The sequence below is a fragment of the Thermobia domestica genome, chromosome 3, assembly GCF_964235325.1.
Source record: "Thermobia domestica chromosome 3, izTheDome1.hap1.1, whole genome shotgun sequence".
NCBI lineage: Eukaryota > Metazoa > Arthropoda > Insecta > Zygentoma > Lepismatidae > Thermobia > Thermobia domestica.
In genome coordinates this window covers 262,546,539-262,569,684 of record NC_137456.1, presented here as the reverse complement: position 1 = coordinate 262,569,684, position 23,146 = coordinate 262,546,539, and the positions used below count along the sequence as shown (strand labels likewise).

General features: G+C 35.7%; 1 protein-coding gene across 1 annotated transcript in view; it reads left to right on the top strand.

Moving 5' to 3' along the window:
• Positions 1 to 23,146, top strand: part of LOC145681036 (uncharacterized) — a 75,966-nt gene that overhangs the window by 20,157 nt on the left and 32,663 nt on the right. Inside the window, exons 2-3 of the mRNA XM_081752358.1 lie at positions 2,465 to 2,569; positions 22,243 to 22,333. Of these exons, the coding sequence (XP_081608484.1) occupies positions 2,492 to 2,569; positions 22,243 to 22,333 (169 nt within the window). The 5' untranslated portion in view covers positions 2,465 to 2,491. The remainder of the gene's footprint in view (positions 1 to 2,464; positions 2,570 to 22,242; positions 22,334 to 23,146) is intronic.

The following is a 23,146-nucleotide window of genomic DNA, read 5'->3' as shown; positions in this document are numbered from 1 at the left end:
CAAACTGCACATCCTATTGAAGTGCTTACAAAATACTCATTTGCTTCTGCTTTGCAAGACGCAATTGAGTCTTCCATAAAACCGAAACATTTGAAAAGCTGTTTTGAAGCTTGTAGTCTCTACCATTTAATCCAGATGCTATAGAATATCTAAATGCATTGGCACTTCATCCAAAAAATACGCTATCTCGTAGAAAGATGTACATACGAAATTTCATTAGGGCTAACTTATGAGTCATTCGTACACATTGTAGATGAAAACAAATTGTAGGCATTTGAGAAACTAAACGAAAATTGTTGTAAAATTGACTGTAGTTCAGAATGATTTGTTTTGTATCGTTTGTGGCTTTGCTTCAGAAAGTGATAAATATAAAAGCAAACTCTCCCTTAGTTATTCTACAGATCGTGATACCCCTGCTCTTTAAGTGATAGTTTAGGTAAGGATGAGCTGCTAAACGAAACTGAGGAAGCAGGATATAATTAAGATGTAGCTGAGAATTGTAATAATTCGGAACTACAAAATATTAACAAAATAAATGTTGATTCTGCAAATGGTGAACCAGAGCAAAATTCTACAGCATCGTGTTCAACTAAAAGCCCAATTTCTACTTTAGATAGTTTACTTAAGTGGCCCGAGACTCCCCAAAGAAAAGGAAATAAAGGCGTTGAAAAACTTCCTTATGCTATTACATCTAAATAATATCAAGAAATACTTGAGAAGAAACTACTTATAAAAAAAGAATTAGAACAGGAAGGAATAAAAAAAAAGGTTCCGGTTGAGAAAAGTGAAAGAGAAGGAAAAGCACAAGCTACTGCTAAGAGAAGTTTATTTGTAAGTAGACAAAGTGTTCGTAAAGTTGTAACATAATATCATACATGTAAATTTGATGTAAATGATACCGACGACACGACTAAGTATGATTACTGTCTAAGCGTTTACTACATAACGTGCATTCCAAAGCTCATAGAATTCATGTTTCTGATCCAAGTGATGGTGATGCGTTTCTACTCAAGAGCAATTACCAGGAAAACAAAACAAGCAACTCAGGTGATGTGGAGGAGACTCGGATGATGTGCAAGATCTTCCAGATATTCTTCCCACTTCAAATAAAAACATGTACGCCTAGGTCGTAGCCTATCTCTGTAAGGTAGATTTCCCTAAAAGAATAATCAATTGATATTTGTTCGAAAACTAACGCTTATTTTCGCTGCATGTAATGATAAATCTATGGATAATAATCAAAAACATCAAAATTTATCACTTGTTATTAATTTAGTTTGATATAAATCTTCTGTGGAAAGATAATACGAGTATGTTATGTTATGGTAGGCCTACAATTAGTTCCAAATTGGTTACTTGCATGTTTATAATAACGTGCATTATAGTAGTTGGGCATATAAGAATATAATGTGTGTAATTATGGTCTACAAATATGTAACTTGTTCAAATATTGCATGGGAAAATGGAAATGACCACATGGCTAATAACTAAATTTATCAAGGCCAATTACTGTAAAAAGTGGTTAATAACTAACTTTTTGTACGTTTTTATTCAAAACCGTTTTTTGTGTCTTTCTTTTTAGCATCTTAAAATAATTGTATACCATTCTATTAAGAAATAAACAACGTTTCTATAAAGGTACATTTCATTCAGTTATCCTAAAAACTGTATAGTCGACAAACGTTTAAGCTAAAAATTTCGCTTAAGTGGCCAATAATTATATAGTTTCCCCTATATCGGTCTTCAATCTATTTTTCGAAAGTCAGAGATTTACGACTGACTTAGTTCATAATTCTGAAGGTTAATTAGTTTTAACTTGATTAAAATAACACATTTTTTCATCAATAATATAATAAAGACGGATATAAGTTAAAATAGAGAGGTGCTTTATCCATAATTTCCAAATATTTATATTTTGTATACACCGTTTAAGAAGTATGCAGCTTGAGATACAATACTACTTTTTTTTTTAATTATTCAAACACCATTGCTCTTGGTTTGAATCTAATGCCATGTGTATATGGATATTAAATATAAGTTTAGTGCAGGCATTCAAAATGCATATGTTAATGTGAATAGAACGGTAAAAAATTTAAAGAATGCTATTAATTGAATTTATATATTTACTACATTGATAAGAATATTATTTTATGTATCTAAGTTTTAATGTTATTTTTACCGACCATACCTCGACCAACTCCTGCTTCCAGATAATGTAACATTCTCTAAGTCTCGAGCGAAAATAAATAATATGTGGTATATCGTCTTGTTCATTATCTACAACTGATAGCAAAAATCATCGAAGAAACGGAAGTGAGATTAAATGTAATATCGTTAAGTTACTTATAAATTGCGTCTGTCCTGCACGTGTGTGATTTTTTCTGTCTGCGAAAGGGACAGAATCTTTTAATACTTAAAACTTACAAAACCATTTACACATTATCACGTTTCTTCATTCTCACAGGAGCCAGGTGCGGCCAAATAGGAGAAAATGGTTTTGATGCTGAACCAATTTTGCTGTGGCTGTACTTTGAAGCAAGGAACTATCATTGTTGGCTTCTTAGGACTGGTTCGTACTCAAATTATTTTCTTTTATTAATATTTTGTTTTATTTAGCAGTATATATATATATATATAACTATAGACGAAATACTTTTATAATATGCAGCTTAGCTACAAAGCACAGGGTCAAAATATTAAAAACCAGATGGGGGAGACTGAGAGGCCAACAAATTATACATTTTGTAACATTTCTAATTGGATAAAAAAATCTGAAAAAAAAATTGTCAGGCTTGGCCCAATTCGTCATAAAACGTACTTGCTTAGTTGTCACTGTTTTGCTTTTCTATTTATAAATAAAGAAAGCGTTGTTGGCCTCACAGGTCCCCCACCTGGGGAGTACTCTTGGGCTATTCACCTCATACGCTAACTTTACATTCCATTGTTTTACCTATTTATTTTATTTCCGTTTGATATAATTTTGGTATTACAACATGCAGGAGCACTCTAAACTACTATTGTGATGCAGTGTCGCCAATTACACATTGTAAATGTTTCGTATATAGGGGAAGATGGGGGAAAATGATACAGTTCTTTTTTTATCACGTGGTGAAAGTACTATTATCCGCAAGTCGCAATTTCTTGTACCAACAGATAATTGGTATTTCTAGTACAAACGAACAAAGTAATATTGATGTTTCCTCAGTGGTTGCCGAAGAACATTTCTTTTTAATAACTAGATTAGAAATATCATCGTACTTCACATGTCGGGGCAAGCTTATATTAATACTGGGACAACTTGATACAATATTAATGCTTTTCTTATATATAAATATATAATCTTGTAATCTAAAAGTAGAAATAAATCTATATCGAACATTTTAAATCTATATTAGTGATAAACACAAATGTTACACTGAGAGATCTCAACGATGCAGATAAAACAACTAGGTCAATACTGCACCTGTAATTTCAAAATTGAAACCTGAAAAGGATTAGTCTAAAAGTCTATATTCAGATTGTTCTTCTAATCTTATATAGTCTAATCTTCTAATCTTCTATAAATTTAAAATAAAAGTGTTATCACATATTCTTCGTTCGCTAAGAATCATTTTAACGAAAAGTAAATTGGATAATTTTGAAGCTATACAGAATGTAAATAATAACAATAAAATTTAAATAAAAATTAAATAGGAGGTTAATTGAAAAGTAAATAGAAGGTAAAACTTGAGGTGTGCAGAATTGCTATTACTAATCATTCATCACTTACATATATCACTTATCACAAATATCAAAGATAAAAAAAAAACACCACCTTTATAACTCGTAGAGTGGAACCACTGTTTGCAGTCACAACACTCAATCCAATCTGTGGACGGCGGATCGATATATTTTTCTGAACATATTGGACAGTAATATTCACGTTTGAGTGCTGATGACTTCTTGATAATTTTTCCCACAATGCGTTTCCCCTTCTTATCCTTTGATGTAAGTTCTTCCTCTATCATTTTTACTAGCTATTAAATGAATCGCATACAGAGTAACATACCCTCAAGGAGAAAGGATAGGTTTCCGAACTTTAGATACGATCTCCTGAATAATTGACAAAGTAAGACTTAAAGCACTTCTTCCGTGTACCCTTATATAAATAATAATGGGGCAAGATGTTGCTTGTACCATTTTGCCCCACACGTTTCTGTATCAACTTGCCCCGAAGTATAATTGCAAATATTTTGGTTATTTTCCAACACTGCTTGCAGCTATGGTGCCGTGAAGCCTATATGTCTTTGTGCCCAACACTCACCATTTCTCGTCGTAATGCTTAGAATTTTCGCATACACACACTACATTTATGAAATACTTTAATACCCATCAACTGGAATTTATAGACACACTCCTATTTCTTTTTAACATTAGTTAAACATACCTGTTTCTAAAGGAAATTCGGCATTCGTGCAGTATCCCCACCTTGATATCTTCTTCCTCAATTTCTACGATCGCTCACTGCTTAGAAATATTACCACTAAAGGAAAACACTATCTTTCCCCTTGTAACATCATGCCCCTTTCGTTTTTATTTTTCTGATTATTTCTTATTTCTTTGCCACCTAAGTATTTTATTTTCTATTTGTTTATTCCTTCAAACCTGTTAACACCTAAATATGCCACTTTATATTATAATAACAACACCAACCGACGCACCCCACCCCCACGCATATCTCTCTCTCTCTCTCTCTCTCTCTCTCTCTCTATATATATATATATATATATATATATATATATATATAAAGAGAGAATCAAGTTTCAATAGTGATGGGAAAGAACTAAGCTGTTGCAACTCTGGTGTTACAAGTACCGGTAATTTCAATCATAGAATTTACAAGCAACAGCTTGCAACACTGACTGAAGACGCATATTCGATAGGAAATTGTCAGTTCATTATTCTGTGAGTTTATGTAAGAATCTGCACAAGCATTGGAACAATGACAAATCGTGCTCTTCACCAAAGTTCAATTGAGAAAGAACTTAAAGAACTTTTACATCAATCTAACTTCAAAGTTATGAGCTCAAAGATAGTGAAGTGGAAATAAACCTGTCAGGTTTTGATGCAGAAGGCAGTGATCTGAACCTTCTATTTGATAATGTAAATGAGACAAATGGGAGCAGTGGTACGTATGTTGTAGTGAATACTTTGTAATATTCATGATACTGTAGTGGTGTCAGTTTACGGTAAAATTTTCACGGTAACCTTGTAAATAAACTATAATATGGTTATGAACTATAATATGGTTGGATCCCTTCCTATATTTTTGGGCTGGGAACCGGCCTGGTTAACCCTGAATTCATTGGAATACTGAAGTATACCCCATTTTTTCCCATTTCACTCCACCCTAGCTACCACCACCTAAATGCGATTAGGAGCCGCCTTTTCACACATACTACACTGTACTGAGTTGCTATTGATCTCTATGATAATTGTTCTATAGAAACAAAATAAATATGTCATAATTAATGACGTAAATTAAAATGGTTACTTAAACCATTATGCACATATAGTTGGCAACACTGTATTAGAAACCTAGTAATAATAGAGAATAAAACTATAGCCTATATGGTGTCTTGGGCATCCTAAGTTCATATCAGACAAGATAAATTATTTTCCGTGAGAAATAATGAACTATAAGTTATTATTTCTCAGAGACTCCCCCCCCGTTGGTGTCTCATGTAACCCAAAAATATTTTGGTGTTCCTATGGTTAAGATATCCATGGAATCCGAATTTCCATGAGTATTCTGTGGAACTCTTAATGCCCGATTATGTTATGGAAATGAAATTTTTCTATCGAATTTCTGTGCTACATTTTGTCCTTTTGCGGATAGATCACAGGCCTGGGTTGCCACGTGATGAAGCAGAATTTTCGTGACGGAACAGAGCTCTTCCAATAGAAACTGATGTAGTTCTAGAGGCGAGACAGACTTCTTTCAAGAGAAATATAAATGGATTTCGAGACAAGACATAGCTCTTCGTTACAAACATATAGTTTCAAGATAAAAACGAGCTCTTGTAATAGAAACATATATAGTTTTTACCAGAGATGGCCATTTTCCACTGGACTCGCTCGGGTTCGGGCTCGCGCTCATTTTTCTGGACTGAGCTCGCACTCGCTCGGGCTCGCGCTCGCCCGTCTCAAGTGGACTCGCGATCACTAGCGCTCAAAAACAAATACCTGCCTCAAACAAATACCATCCTCTCATAATAACCATGAAAAATTCGGTTCTCTATCGAAAGCTGTTTGAAGTCCTCTGGACAATAAAATGACAGCTCAGACCTCAACAATTTGCTTTTTCTTTTTGTAAAGTTGTTTCATTCTTCCTTTACAATTCTGCACATGGAATGAGTTTCTTATTTTTTTTTTTGACTCTAAAGCAAATGAGTGCACGTGAGTGTGAAGTGAGCGCGAGCTCGCACTCAATTTAACTCGCGCTCGCTCGGGCTCACGTTCACTTCTCTCAACTGAGCTTGCACTCACTCGGGCTCGCGCTCACTTCCCTCAACTGGGCTCGCACTCATTCGCACTCGCGCTTATTTCTCTTAACTGGGCTCGCGCTCATTCGCATTAGGGCTCATTTCTCTTAACTGGGCTCGCAATCACTCGGGCTCGCGATCACTTCTGTTAACTGGACTCACGCTCACTGGGGCTCGCCCTCACTTCTCTCGATTGGGTTCGCGCTCACTAATCTCAAGTGGGCTCGCGCCCACTTATTTCATTGGGGCTCGGTTGAGCATGAGTGCCGAGTTCACGACCGTCGGGCTCGCGAGTTTGAACACCTATGGTTTTTACTAGGAGATGGAGCCTATAGTTCTCAACAAAAGAAAATGTTCTTCCAATAGACATGCATATAGTTTTCGAAACACAACACCAATTTTACGTTATATTTTCGAGACAAGATATTCATAAATGTTTCCTCGTAAATTCTTCCCCTAACGAAACGAGATTTGAGCACCCTAATATTGTCTCGTGACAAGTACATTTCACTGAAATCAAACGAAATTCAAGAGTATCCCAAATTTGTTTAAAATTTCGACAATGAACCTTAGTGTTTCGGAACAGGTAATGGATACAGTCGATTTTAATTGATTTTCAGTTAAGCATTCCTTTCACGAGGGAGGTTATATTAGACGTTGTCCTACATCTTAACATGGGATTCAAATCACATGAGCCTTGGCTAGGGAACAAACCGTTGACTTCAACGCCAAAGACAAGTACGCTATCCGTTAAGCCACGACGAAGCTCATGGAAATTGGACAAGGAGAGATTCGTACTATATGTTTAAAGCATTAACTATGTTAACCTTACCATGGATTCCAAAATATATGAGCTTCTACCGCGAATAAAATACGGGCCTTCTGTGTCGAAAAAATGCATAATCATGCTACCTAAATGCACTGAAAAGAAAAACAATGTATTTGGCGTACGTAACAAATGTATAATGTTTCTAAACTTAGTCATACTGATCTATATAAATTCTTATATACCACTATAAATAATAATTAAATAATAAGATTACATGTGTAATTCCTGTAGTTTTTGGCCTTAACATACGCAAACGTATAACTGGAAAAGTATATTTTATACGTGCTTTCCGTATAAGTGTTACGAATAAACGTACTTTTCGTACGAATGAAAAAAAACTATATATAGACGATCAGTATCTCACATACAGATGGACTTATGTAAGAGATAACTGACATATGTAACATAGGTATATGTATGTAATATACGGAAGACTGTTAGATGTCACATACGCTGCAACGGTATGATATAACACATACGCGGAAAAGGTATGTAGCACATGGATAACGCAAGCTCCGTACTGATTTCCGAACTATACATAAGGATTCTGTGTATTTTAGAATACCGCTGTACGTATAAAGGTTTTTTTTCTCAATGTGATCGCGAGGAAAATTGTATATTTAAGATTATGCCAACAAATATTTTCAATGAACGAAGTTATGTTTTATGCAAATCACTAAACCTCCATTTATTTATTACTTACACTAGCATAACCTACCTCTCGAATGGCTAGTATTAACAGTTGTTAGAGAGAGTCACATTTTAGTTTGTTAGAGCACCTACGGATTCTGATTTCTCATTAACAGTTACAGTAAGAGGCCGATTAGTAATTACCAACTCAACGCTCTGCTCTGTCAGAGTTTGTTGCTTTTCTTTTTTGTAAAAAAAACTAAGAGGAAGAGGAGGAGACACGAAACGAGGTGCTAGAAAGATGATTGGTTACAGGTAAACAAGAATGTCGATAAAGAAGTCGTTGATTTAGCGGGCATACTATACATGAATCCTTGACCACGCATACACTTCCAATCTTTGCTTATTTCAGTCTCCTATCCCATGCTTTCCTTCCCCTTTTGCTCTAGCTTTATTTTTCTGATGGGAACAGACGTTTCTCACGTCGTACACTGGCGAATGGGAAATAGGTAAAGTAGGAGGACCTACAATTTAAGTTCGAATCTTCGTACAAGGAATGCGTTACACAAAATTAGGGAATGAATTTTCAACAGAAGGATGCTCATAAAACAATTCCTTTATTTCGTTATTCCTTATTAAGATATATTTTTTCCATTGTGTAAAATGCCCATCTTCTCAGATGATGAACATGTTTATGGCAAGTACTTGAACCGTCCCTATCTTGGAATACGCATTTCAATAAAATTCTAACGATAAAAATCCGCAATGTTATTCTTTACCTGCTCCCTTTTCTTACCCCTTCTCTCCCCTTGCAGGCTTAATTTTAGTTAAACGAAGTGCAACTATCCATCTCAGAGACCATGAAAACTACGAATTGGTAACTAATATCGCTATTTTTTCATTATTTTTACTTGTCTATTCTTCCCACCAGTTGCAACAATTATAAAATCCATGGGAGGTCTAAGGTTGAAAGTCATGCTAAGTGTCATATGAAATAGTTTAGTGCTTTTTGCGTGGTTAGGTAACACGTGTGCAGAACTTGGGAACAATATATGTAAACAAGAATTTTAGGAGTGATCCAAAAAATGCATCAAAATATCTTGGCCAATAGTTAGCCAATAATTAGTTTTTGGATCAGGGTCCACATAATTCTTGAATGGCACCTAAATCGAATTTTCGTCCTTTTTTGCAATAAGTATATCATACTGAGTTTGGGTTTGACTATGCTGTATGCAGTTCTTCAGACATAAGGCCAAATAGAAAATTTTTGTTGGTCAAAAATTAGTTTTTGGATCAGGGGTCCAACAATTTTTAAACGTCCCAAAAATTGAGGTTTTTTTTTTTTTTTTTTTTTTTTGCAAAATAAGTACATCATACTGTTAAATGATAGTTTGGATTTGGCCATACTATATGCAGTTCTGCAGATATAAGGTCAATAAAAAATCTTTGATTTAAATAATGGATTGTTTCAGATGAGGGGCCTCAAAATTTTTGAATGGCCTCCAAAGCGGGTTTTCATATTTTTTTTTATGGAATGAGTATATCATACTGAGTTAATTGATAGTTTATTTTTGGCTATGCTGTATATAGTTCTTCAGATATAAGACCTAAAAGAAAATTTTTATTGGCCAATAATTAGTTTTTGGATCAGTGCCACAAAATTTCGAATGGCAATTAAATCGAAAATCCGTATGTTTATACGGAATAGGCACATCATACTCAGTTAAGTGATACTTGGGGATTGGCTACACTGTATGTATTTCTCCAAATATAGGTTTTAAAAGAACATTTTGGATTGACGATCTTTCGATCAGGAGTCACAACATTTTTAAAAGCCCCTAAGTAAAGTATTCGTATATTTTTTACGGAATAAATACGTCATACTAAGTTAAGTGATAGTTTGGGTGTTGTTAGACTATGTGTAGTTCTCCAGATATAAGGCTCACAAGAAAATTTTTGATTGAAATATATTGGATATTTTGATCAAAAAAAAATCTATGTAGCGCAGTCCATTTAAATTAATAAAAGTTAGGACGCATATTCCCAGAGGTTTCCCACACGTGCGTAGGGAGCAAACTGTTGCATAGCGTCACATCAGAATGGCCGTATACCGAATGGGGGCGCTTCCTCAATCTGAAACAGTAGAATGAAAGAGGTGAAGCAGTGTGTGAGTCAGAGTTGTTGAAATGCATTGCCCCGGTATTAGTCACAACAACATGGTTCGTAGACAATATTTGAGAAACATTAGTGGACCAATCGTCGCAAACCTTGTAGAGAAACGATTTATGGCGAATATCGGTCAGAGTTTAGTTTAAATTGCATTCTTTTACGTGTATGGGGAGCATTTCGAACCACAGGTTACGCCTTGCCAAAGAGAGGTTGCGTTCGACCATTATTACCTACACCAGAGGACGAGTGCCTCATTCCGTAAGAGCGATGATGCCAATAACACCATGATTGTCCATAGGACAAGTGGGGTTAAGTTCTCTTCACTAATGAGAAAATATTCAGTCTCAGTAGTGCACGAACTCTCACATGATTAGAGGTAGAGGTATGTGAAGGACCAAAGAAAATTTTCGAACATTATCATTTAGATAAATTCATGTACTTGTGAGGAAAAGCGTCATATTGCATGGGCACAACAAGTTCTTAGTTTTTGAACACAATACACTCACCAGTTAACATTATTATGTCACTGTACTTCTTCACCAAGTGCGCCTTTTCACAAGTAAAATTACCTAAGCTTTTTCTTCATATTTTAATAGGTTTCCAAACCATGCTATGTATAAGTGTCGCAATTTTTATAAAACGGATATATACGACCGTCCTTCTATCTGTGGTTAACTACAAGAACAAAAAACATTAAAAGATATCGAGATGAACGTTTCTGCAATAGATTCAGAATGTAAAGAATATATTCCACCTTTTTCGCTAGCATTCTATTCCAAAGGAAGTGATTCGAATTACTTATTTCCAGTTTCACAGTTTATAGCCATAGAACGGAAATGGTAACTGATAGCGAGAAGTAATTTAACTTGCGAGCGATTCAACATCTCAAGGTAACGTACCATGACTATCTGCAGAACTCTACTAGAACCGAAAGTGATCGAAATTTACTACTACTTCCTATAAATTCCTATAAATTACTATAAATACATTTTCTATAAATTATATGTATATCATCAGGAAATTGTAAGGTCAATTTTCTTTCTTTTTTAATGGTAAGTAAATATCACAGTGCTTTACTTATTATCTCATAAACAGTTAGTGAAACTAGCACTGACTCATTTAGTTATTACCATTTTAGTGTAGGTTAGTACAATACACTATTTTTTTACCACATCAGTCGAATACATTATATGTGTAATACACTTTAGTAACACAGCAATCCACCAACAAATTTTGCTGTACTATAACTTTTAGTAAGTACACAGGTTTATTACGAATAAACACTAAAACATTGAAGTCCACCGACGGTCATGATAAAAAATACAAATTTATTTACAACGATATATGAGGTTGGCCAGAGTGTAACAGAAGTAAATCCCCCATACCGTAAGCCTCGGTCACCACCGATGGGCAACTAGAGATATCTCGCCAAAAATTGGAGGCCCCGGAATGACGATCCACTATGGCCCCATTTCTGTTTTGAAAATTATATCACCAGTGACCCACCAGCGGCAGAGACGCGACGAAAAGCCAATGAACAACAAAATTACTCCCCCAAAATATCTTAAATTTCTATATGCGTAATTTTTTTACATTAAGAAGAGTCTGAAAAACACTTAAGAAAAGTGTTCCGGGGTGGGCGCGAACCACCAACCCTTGGATTACTAGGCGTGTACTCTTCCGACTTGGCCACAGAGGCGATGAAGGAAAAGTCGCTTGTAGAGGCATAAATTATTGAGGTATTTTAAATTTGGCTAATCAGAGTGCTCCTGTAACCATATATATTCGACGATAACCGTTTGAGATCAGACAGCTGTTCGCCATGTAACATTATAACAAAATGATGCACGTCTCTTTACTTTAGTTTATGGTTCTTCCATATTCACTTTCAAGTGATCGGCTACAGTTGTCATCTAAATTCATACAATTATACGCACCCATCTCAAGATTTTTTACTTCATGATGTAGAGCCAGGTGCTACTCTTGATCCCCGTAGCTCACTTTAAGAACAATTCGTCAGAAAACTGCCGCATGCACATGACTGGCGATAGTTCGGATTGGTCCCGTCGCAATTCTCCGCGACAAATGCAAGAAGCGCAGATCAAAATGAAGTCCTCGCTGCTACATGGTGGTAACTTCACTTCCCCGACTCTAGATATCTATTTCGACTCGATGAAAACTGCCGCCAGCGGCAGTCCTTTAACGCGTCGCTATAGCGACGATCGACATTTACCGGCAAGTGGGCTACTAGGTAACGTTTACGGCATGGGGTCACCAATATAGCGTTACTAGATAGAATTTTCTAACGATTTTGTCATCAAAAGAAGAATATAGGCTGTGCATATCAATACAGTTTTCAGTATTGAATATGTTGGGACTCATTTCACCATATATTACCTGCTCTGTTTCTAATTTTCCCTATAATTTGTGGACTTCTGCTTACTTTAAAAAAAAAAAAAAAGACTGGATATGTTAAAATCATAACTCAAAATGCTAGTTAGGAAATTGTAGGTGCACGAGCATGGGGACCAAGTATCATTCCTTATTATGACTATGCGTAAACAGGAATACACTCGCAACAAACATAAATATGTTCCACTATTAACATTCGCCTTTTTCTGTTTTAAGAAGCAATTCCAATCAAACAAAACAAACCTATTTCACCCATCATATTTTCATATATTTATTTTCCTTCCGAACTTTATTCTTACGGTAAATGCGCCGTGTACGAAAAAATGCAGTACTTTTTTCGTAATGCAAAATTTACTTATATTCAAACACATTGTGGTCTTTAAACTAATAGTAAACAGTAATAAGCAGTTTCCTCGCCATGAAAATTACAATGTGACCGCACCAATGATCAAAATTATAATATTACCATTATAAGCAAAAGAAAGGTAGAAAATGTTGGTTTTTCAACACACTCAGTATTATTTCCATTTTTTTATCGCTTCACTTATTAATTGTCGGTCACACTTGCTTACTCAATAGTATTCTTCTTCCCAAAATACTTCGCCAACGAATTACAAATTTTAGAAATATATTTTAAGATATTAAATAATGGAAGTTTTCATTATTTACCTAAACCGTATTATTTTCTATTCGTTGATAAATAATTGTTGAGCCAATATTTACAAGAAAATTTGGGGCCTGATGAAGTCAGTTACCTAAGTCAATAATTTCCCAGCATACGAAAAATATAATTAAAGAAATGTATACATCCGTTAAATACATTTAACAATATTAAATTTTATCATTGGCCTCGACAAATAGCTGTCATCATATATACTAAGAGTAGTTGAGGTTCACACAGTAAGAACAACCTATATTCATCGATATATTTTTCACTTGAGATATTATTTTGTCGCATACACTTACTTTAAAAGGTGTTTCAGTTATATGTTTAAATTGCCTAAATGAAATTGTGACGTCAAATTTTTAACACAGTATCTCAATGGTAACACTGTTCAACAACGAAAATGTAAATTGAACAAAATCAGCTAATTCTTATTGATTTTGTGGTGCTGATCACGAATTTGAAAGTTATTTTCGAATATTAGCTCTACTTTTCATTTTACAGGCATGTCTAATAATAATGCTTTAAAAATAAATATATTCGCTTCGTTTGGGGTAAAATGTTACACTGATCCGGCAACACTGGAGAAACTATATGAACGCTTGGTTTCATTGTGTTCCTTATCTTAGGGCGGGGAGATTTGCTTAGTGGTTTTCAAATCCCCTGGGTTTTATCATTTAGGTTTTTAAAATTGGAGAGATTTGGCTTGTGTGTGTCAAGAAAACCCGAGGTTTTTGCCCCCTTGGTTTTGGTAAAAAAAAACACCAGCAAAACACCAGTGGTTTATCGTCTGGAGAGTTATATAAATATCTCTAGGTTTTTAAAAATGAAGATATTTGGTCTACAGTGAAAAAACCCAAGGTTTAAATACCTAGCACTTTACTGGGGGAAATTTATCCTACTGGTAGGAGTGTTTTTTCAGACGGTTAATTTCCTGTAATCAACATGGACGAAATAGACCACATCGATTACGTGGGTGATGTTATTGAGAACCAGCCACACAAAGAAATTATACAATACGTGGCAGAGTAGATCCTTTGGCAATCTATAGTAATTAAGAATTTTGCCATCGTTTTGGCTATACCAAAGAAACTTTCCGAGCATTAATGCATTTGATTGAAGAATATCTACACAAACCAGTACGTAAGCATGACTGCTCCGCAGATTTACGGGTATTGATTACATTACGCATTCTCCGGGCAGGCACTTTTCAACGAGTGGGTGGTGATTTGGTAAATGTGCATCGCACAACTGCAGGAAAAATATTTCGCAGTGTAGTTGGAATTAAAGCTAGAAGAAAGCCCCAGTTCATAAAAATGCCTGCAGTGAAACTGAAGTTTTATGAGGTCTCACAATTCCTTGGTGCATTTGGAGCAATTAATTGCACGCATATTCCAATTCTGACACCCTCTGGTCCAACTGCAGAGTTGTACAGAAACAGGAAAGGGGTACATAGTATCAATACACAGCTAATTTGTGATTCTAATACGAAAATATTAAATATCGTTGCACGTTGGCCTCGCTCCACCCATGATTCAACAGTTTGGAGGAACTGTTCCCTGAGAGTCATAGCCGAAGGAAGAAATCTTAGATTATTAATAGCTGATGGTGGTTATGCTTGTACAAGATACATGTTAACGCCTGGCCCTTCCTTGTCTACCCCAAATACTATCAAAGATCTAGGAGTTATATTTGATAGCAAATTAACCTTTACTCAACACATTGACGCGCTAACGAGTAGTGCATATAGAAACCTAGGTTTAATTTATAGGATAGGACAGGATTTCTGCAAACAATCAACATTTATAAGATTATATTTTTCATATGTGAGGTCAAAATTAGAATACTGTTGTGCTGTTTGGACACCAAATGTCATTAAATACACTGATGCAATAGAAAATATACAATTTAAAGTCTTAAAAATGCTTACATACAAGAAAATCGCTTTCTATCCAAAGTATGTCTCCTATGAAGACTTGGTAAGGAATTTTAATTTTCAAACATTAGAAAAAAGGAGATGTGTTTTTGATTTGTTGTTCTTACATAAATTATTAAATGGTAAAATTGATTGTCCAGAATTAGTTTCAGAAGTATTATTACGTGTCCCAACAGGTAAGACTAGAACAGCAAACGCTGCGACATTCTATTGTAGAAAAGCAAGAACAAAAATATTACATAAGTCTCCTTTGTGGAGAATGTGTGCTTCATATAATGAAATGATTAGATTTCATGTAATAGATGTGTTTAGAATGTAAGAGAACAAGTTCAAAAGAATTATCATGCAATAACTTATGTATAATTAGATAACGTATATTTGTGTATGTATAATAGTGTATGTTAAATAATTCTGTATACGACACTATAACTGGGCATTAAGCCTGTTGTGTTGTCCTTATGAAATAAATAAATAAATATCCTCAAAACACTGCAGAAGAAAGATATAACCGTGCTCACAAGAAAGCAAGAAACGTTCGCTGGGTTCTACTCGATTAGACAGACAGGGAAAATAATACTTTTCAGTCACATGTACAGCAAGTCGGTGGATTTCAAGAAAAACCCTGGGTATTTCACCCCACGGTTGATAATGAGCAAATCTCTTCACTGAAAAACCCCGGGTTTTCGCAAAAATACCTCGGGGGCAAATACCTAGTGTTTTACTAAAAAACAGAGGTTATTTTCCCCACAGCAAATCTCCCCGCCCTTAGTAGTGTTCTGCTATTGTTAGAAAAGACAGGTTTAGTGCAGTTATCAGCGTTTTGGGTGTGACGTTTATGTAGCGCATATGTAGTGTAGGACATAAAAATACAACTACAAGTACGCAATAATACTGGTATTTCGAATGTATATTTTTAAATAGTTGTCGGAACTATTTCAAGTGACATTTTGAGGATTTCAATAAACAAAAATGCCGCGAAATTGTGTAAACAGTGCGGATAGCTTCTGCTACGTGTACGGGGAAGTGACATTTTCCTCACAAAAGCAGATTATAACACCGCTATTAAGAAAAGCCTATCAATATTACTTTGGTTGTAAAATTGGAGACCAAGATAAATCTTGGGCACCCCACATTGTGCCAGCAATCTAAGAAATTGGATTAATGGGAAGGGGCGCTCAATGCCTTTTGCAGTGCCCATGATTTGGAGGGAGCCAAGCGACCACATCAGAGATTGTTATTTTTGTATGGTTCCTTCCGTCAAGAAGGGAATTTCCACGAAGAAGAAGCGGGCCTTGATCTATCCTAACATTCCTTCTGCAATGCGCCTTGTTCCACATGGAGAAGGACTACCTGTTCCTGACCCACCTAAAGAACACGATCTTTTTTCTGATGATGATCAAGAAGTTGAAGTTCCTGAATCAAGTACTTCGAAGGACCCTACGTTTGTTGTAGAAGAACCTGCATGTGAACCACATAGACTTACTCAAGAGGAACTAGGTGATCTAATCAGAGACTTGGACCTCTCGAAAAGCAAAGCCGAAATTTTAGCGTCACGCTTAAAGCAATGGAATTTATTGCAGGAAAAAGTAAATATTTCAGTGTATCGGAATAGGGAGAAGATGTTCACTTCATTTTTTACTATGGAAGACACTCTTGTGGCATGTACAGATGTAAATGGTCTCATGAGGGCACTTAAAATTAATTACGAACCTACGGAGAGGAGGCTCTTTATAGATTCGTCCGAGGTGAGTTTAAAGGCAGTGATTTTACATATTGTAAATGAACTTCCTTCAATTCCTGTAGGTTACGCAGTTCATATGAAGGAATCTTATGAAAACTTGAAACGTTTACTTCAAGCCATTAAATATTACGATTTTCAGTGGCTCATTTGTGGTGACCTTCAACTAATAGCACTGTTGCTAGGTATGCAGATAGGGTATACAAAGTATTGTTGCTTTATATGTCAATGGGACAGCAGAGATCGTGGATCTTATTACCGCAAAAGTGATTGGAGTACTAAAGAAACTCTTCAGCCGGGAGTGAAAAATGTGCAGCATGAACCACTGGTAGATCGTAACCGAATTTTACTTCCCCCTCTACATATTAAATTAGGTCTTATGAAAAGTATTGTTAAGAGCATGAACCAAGAGGATGAGGCCTATAAGTACCTAAGAGAACAATTCCCTCGATTAAGTGATGCCAAAGTTAAAGAGGGTGTTTTCATAGGGCCACAGATTAGGCAACTATTCAAAGATCACAAGTTCGACGAAATTATCCAAGGTGAGGAGAAAGCTGCGTGGGAAAGCTTGAAGAGTGTTTGTTCACAGTTCTTGGGAAGACACCGAGCAACAAATTACAAACAACTGGTAGCAAAGTTGTTATTGTGCTACGAAAATATTGGTTGCAATATGTCTCTGAAACTCCACTTTCTTCATTCACACCTAGACTTCTTTTCCGAAGATTGTGGAGCAGTAAGTGACGAACATGGTGAAAGTTTCCATCCAGATATTGCAGCCATGGAGAAGAGATATGAGGGAAAGTGGAGTTCTAAAATATTGGCCGACTACTGTTGGACTATTGCAAGGGATGCTCCAGATGTAACCTACAAAAGGCAAGCCAAGCGAAGACGCTCAAAATAAAACAAACATAATCCTGTACGAGGAATCACTTGAAACTTTTGTCTACATTGCAGTGTAGTTCTTGCACAAAAAGGTATTTGTACATATTTTTCTTGTTTTGATGTTAATACTGATTTTTATTACGGAATTGTTAATGTTTAACTTGACCACGGTTACTTTATTTTCTGTATCGCTGTGAAACTGGTATTTGCGCAATTTTGAAAAAGGAAGTACAAGGGTATAGAAAGCTATAGGTTAGGGTACTTCTTAACTCCCCAGATTATCATCTCACCGTGAAATAGAAAAATAGTGAAATGTAGGGTTATACAAGGATTTTGCTTAAATGTTCTATAAATATTAATGCATTTGTATATATACAGGTACTGTTGTTCAAGATAGTTTTTTTCATAACCTGAGCTAATAAAATTTTTCTATTATCATTTCCTTTCATATTATGCTTAAATGAATGTAAAAATCGCAATTTCAAAGAATTTACATACTTTCGATCAAAATTTGTTGAACAGTGTAATATTTAGAAGAACGTAATAAAAAGTGGTACAATCTTACTTGACACTGTGCACTATGTCAACTAAAATTGCTGGTAAACTGCATCGATACTTTCGTAACACGACCAATTTGAGCAACATTTAAAATTTACAATCAAGTTATTTTAAACCAGAGAAAAGATAAGCATCTCTGAAACCTCGCTCTGCGTCATGTGTATAATTAAATGTACTTATGTTAACTCATTCCTAAGAAATAATAATTTACACATAACCCTAATTCGTGTAAAAATCCATCTCATATCTAACAAGGAAGGGTCACGCAGTGGCTCCGCTGACATCTCAACGAGACAATTGTGTTTGCATTTGATATGTTATAATTAGACGAATCCCAAAGTTATACGTGGCAGCGAGCAGAATATCGTGAGTTACAACATATTTTGTAATGTAAGAACTACAAAAAAAATTACCTGGCATAATAGTTTGAACCGAGTCATTTTTTCGAAAACGGTTGAGTAAGTGGAAAACTTGGCCAACACGTATCCCACCATTTTCAACGACAAACATTTTTGGGCTAAAAACTTTGTTCCAGGGTCCCCCGCAGGATCGCAGACGGAGTCCAACTCAAAATTTTCAAATGGCAAGCGGGGTTAAGTGGCACATCATTTGAAAGCTGTTATAAAATGAAAGAAAATACAGCACGTCTCTACTCTCTACAACAACCCTGTGCAAAATGGCGATGTGTCAAAGTGTAAACTAAAACGTCATTGAAAAGTCCATGGTCACCCCAATAAATCGGAAACGGTAAGACAAATGTGAAAACAGGAAAGGATGTGTGGCATTATTTTCAAAGTACAACGATTAAAGTGAAAACGTCTTGTCCCAGGGTCCCCACATGGTCCCAGGTGGGGTCCAACGAAAAAGTTTCAAATGGCAAGAGACGTAGGACATCGTTTGAAAGCTGTTGTTAAGTGAAAGAAGACGGAGCGCATCTCGACTTTCTACGACAACCCTGTCCAAAATTGCGGTGGGTCAAAATGTAAAAAAAAGCTTAATTGAAAATCTATTGCCACCTTGAATCCAAGAGGGCCGCTTCAAGCCTATATCGAAAGGATAAGCGTAACAAACTGCTGAAGATACGAAAACAAATTTGGCATTGATGTTGATTAGTGACTAAAATATGCAAAATGTTCAAAAACGCAACATCCTGAGTTCAAAATGCCGCACTATGTATCAACGCATATCCAGCTCACACCACTGGTGTTGAAGAATCGAACGTTTATGGTTAATAGTAGATATTCACAAAATATCAAAGAGTATAATCTGTAATCCAATGTGGCTGCCAGCGTGAAAAATGAGTTTGTACATAAATATGTTATTTCCTGGAATACTGTGACCAAACCAACAAAATTTGACGCAGCTCGATGTACTGAAATGACTTACACATGTTTGGTACTACTCGCCAATCTTGCATATGATTTTTTTTGTATATTTGCTATTGCTTGAAGTATTGCGATCAAACCAACGAATGACATACAAATGTAACCATCACGAATACGTTACATTAGAGCCCCCGACCTACTGGTGCACCAAGTTCTTTCTGTATGAACTACGTATGAGAAAATAAGAAAAATACCCGAAGGTATTCAACTTTTGTTTAGCAGTGTGAGTTGGAAATCAGAGTTGTGTGTTCATCGCATATTCGTTATATTCAAGTAAATAATGTCCAGAGAACCGTGACGAACGTGTATTAAGAACAAAATATATATCTGTTGTTACCGAATGAAATAATAGTTGAAGTGAATCGAAATTCAATTGTTCTTTAGTCTTTCTATTATTTCTAAATACACAATAGAGAAAAATAGAGATTTAGATTTCTACTATGAATGACATAGGTTTTAAGCGGCCATCTTGGCTTCAAGGTGGCCATACTTTTTCAATTAAGCTTTTGTTTACATTTTGACCAGCCGCAGTTTTGCACAGGGTTGTCGTAGAAAGTCAAGACTTGATCCATCTACTTTCATTTAACAAGATCTTGCAAACGATGAGCTTCTTAAACTCTCTTGCCATTTAAAACCTTTTAGTTGGACCCCACCTGTGACCCTGTTGGCACCCTGGGACAAGACGCTTTAACTCAAATTGTTGTACTTTGAAAATAATGCCACACTCCCTTTCCTATTTTCATATTTGTCTCACCGTTTCCGATTTATAGGGATAACCATGGACTTTTCAATTAAGCTTTTGTTTACATTTTGACCCGTCGTCATTTTGCACAGCGTTGTCGTAGAGAGACGAGAATTGCTGCATTTTCTTTCATTTTACAACAGCTTTCAAATGATGTGCTACTTAACCCCCCTTGCCATTTGAAAATTTTGAGTTGGACCCCGTCTGGGATCCTGCGGGGGACCCTGAGACAAAGTTTTTAGCCCAAAAATGTTTGTCGTTGAAAATGATGGGATAAGTATTGTCCGAGTTTTCCATTTACCCAACTGTTTCCGAACAAATGACTCGGTTCAAACTATTCTGCCAGCTTTGTAGCTTTTATATTACAAAATATGTTGTAACTCACGACATTCCGCCCGGTGGCACGTATAACTTTGGGATTCGTCTAATTATAACATATCAAATGCAAACACAACTGTCTCGTTTGGATCTCAGCGGAGCCACTGCGTGACCCTTCCTTGTAAGTATTTGGATATCTCATTCGAACTACCTTTATCCATTTAAGGGTGTTTCTTATGTTACCAAATTATTGAATATCAACACAAGTCACGTAGTCTAATTACAAATGGATGTAAGGCTTTGTAAATAATTTCTATAATTGCAAAACGTTCTAAGAGCATCACATCATGGTATATTATAGGAGAGAGGGAACCGTCATACTGCACCATGACCTATTGATTGGGAAAGCTGCTTTAAGGTCTGAAACTATTAGTTTTAAAATGATTTTATTTATATTATTGTCTTTACCGGTGAGAACTTAGGAACATGGTGCAATGAAGCAATATGAAATTCAAAGCACGGCTGGGGCAACTCCTTCACAATGACTTTAAATGTTTCACCAAGTGTGTGGAGAGAGCACCATGTTACGCATAAGTAGTTCTAAGTAGCACACGAAATTACATGAGAGGCGGGAGGAAATCAAAGATGATTCCATGTGCAGAATCGATCTAGAGCATGATGAATGTGAAACTAGAACTACTAACGCTGGTATTTGTCGGAGAATATCGCGAAACTGCTCGAATGATCGCAATTCAGCTGGATATTTAAAAAAAATATCTTTGGAGGTCATTAGTCAAGATTTGAGCATTATTACATCCACTAAGCCACAGGGCTCCTAGAATTGAACATTTCCTCTCCGACAACATAGTCATCATGGTCAAACCATCTTATTTAGCAGATCTTACCTCAGTGATACATTGTTTCAAGGTAAAAAGTATTACTAAGGTGTTTCAGTTTGAACGCATAACTAGCATCAAAAATAGCGTAACGACGAAACTCTCCAAAGGATCAATGTTTCCTATAATTCATAGAGGTGTGGTAAACACACATGGATAAGTGTGTTACAGTGAGGGGAATTATTTGGAAAGGAACACCATGTGGTTTGCAGCTCGATTTAGAAGTAAATTGTCAGGACCTTCAGTATGGTTGTAAATCACAGATACATCATATGCTTATTTCTTTAAAGAAATATTATTCAGTTTAGTTTTATAATCTTTAGACTAACTTATTCTCGTATTTTTTATAGCAATAGATGATTAAAACATTTTGAATATAACGTGGACGTTTCTTGCTACCAACTAACTATTACGTGTATAATATTTCTGTTGTTTAACTCTTGGCTTAAAAATTGATTTTTGACAAAACTGATTCGTCTTACCAGCTGACCACCTACTGAGTAATGTTTGTTATAAATGTAATTGTCTTATAGATAATTAAGGAAATTTTTCTTTTCAGTTTGGAGGCCTAATTACATTAATATCTGCAAGTGTCCAGATTGACGCTGAAAATTACGTCAATGATCCTCAATTAAAATCTGCTGCTTCTAGTAAGTACCTTTCCCCTCTATCTTTGAATTAAGACATATTAACTAAAAAAATATGAAATTATGATTAGCAACTAAGTTGAAAACTTTAAGCTAGTGTTTTAGTTTGATTTGTTTCCTGACATTGCTTTCAATTTTGTTGAAAAAAGTTGTAGAGACAAGTATAATATTTTGGAATGACATATCAAACCAAATATAGCCATTGTCCAAACCTCACTTGCCTTTACTTAGCACCCTCACTCTCAAATAAGATTTATTTTCTAACACTGGCATACTCGAACTGGGTTTCAAGGTGTTAAAGTCTTTATGCAATATCATAACCATTTGCGATATTAAAATGTGTATAAAAGCTACTGAAAATGAATAAATTCGAGAGTTTTCAAACCTTTGTTGTCAAACTTCTATGACCAACACATGAAATTTTCTGCCAATGAGGTAGGAACGCAGTAAATGAAGAAGACGATCTGGAAAACCTTGCGTGTAAAGTTTATATCATAATCCTGCTAACCAGACTTAATCAAAGACTTTTGAGACATCCAGGTAGACTCCAATGGTGTGCTGTTTGCTATTGAAAGCCACTGTTAAATGATCTACTACTCGCACGAGTTGTGTAGTAGTACTATGTTGGGCACGAAACCCAAACTGATGGAATGCTAGAATGTCACTAGCAACTACATGCTGTGTCAGCCTCAAGAGAAAAACACGTTCAAAGAGTTTACCTAGGTGTGACAGAAGACGTATCGGCCTATAGTTTTCTGGGAACAGTGGATTCTTCCCAGGTTTGGGAATGGTGATAATACCAGCTTCCTTCCAGGC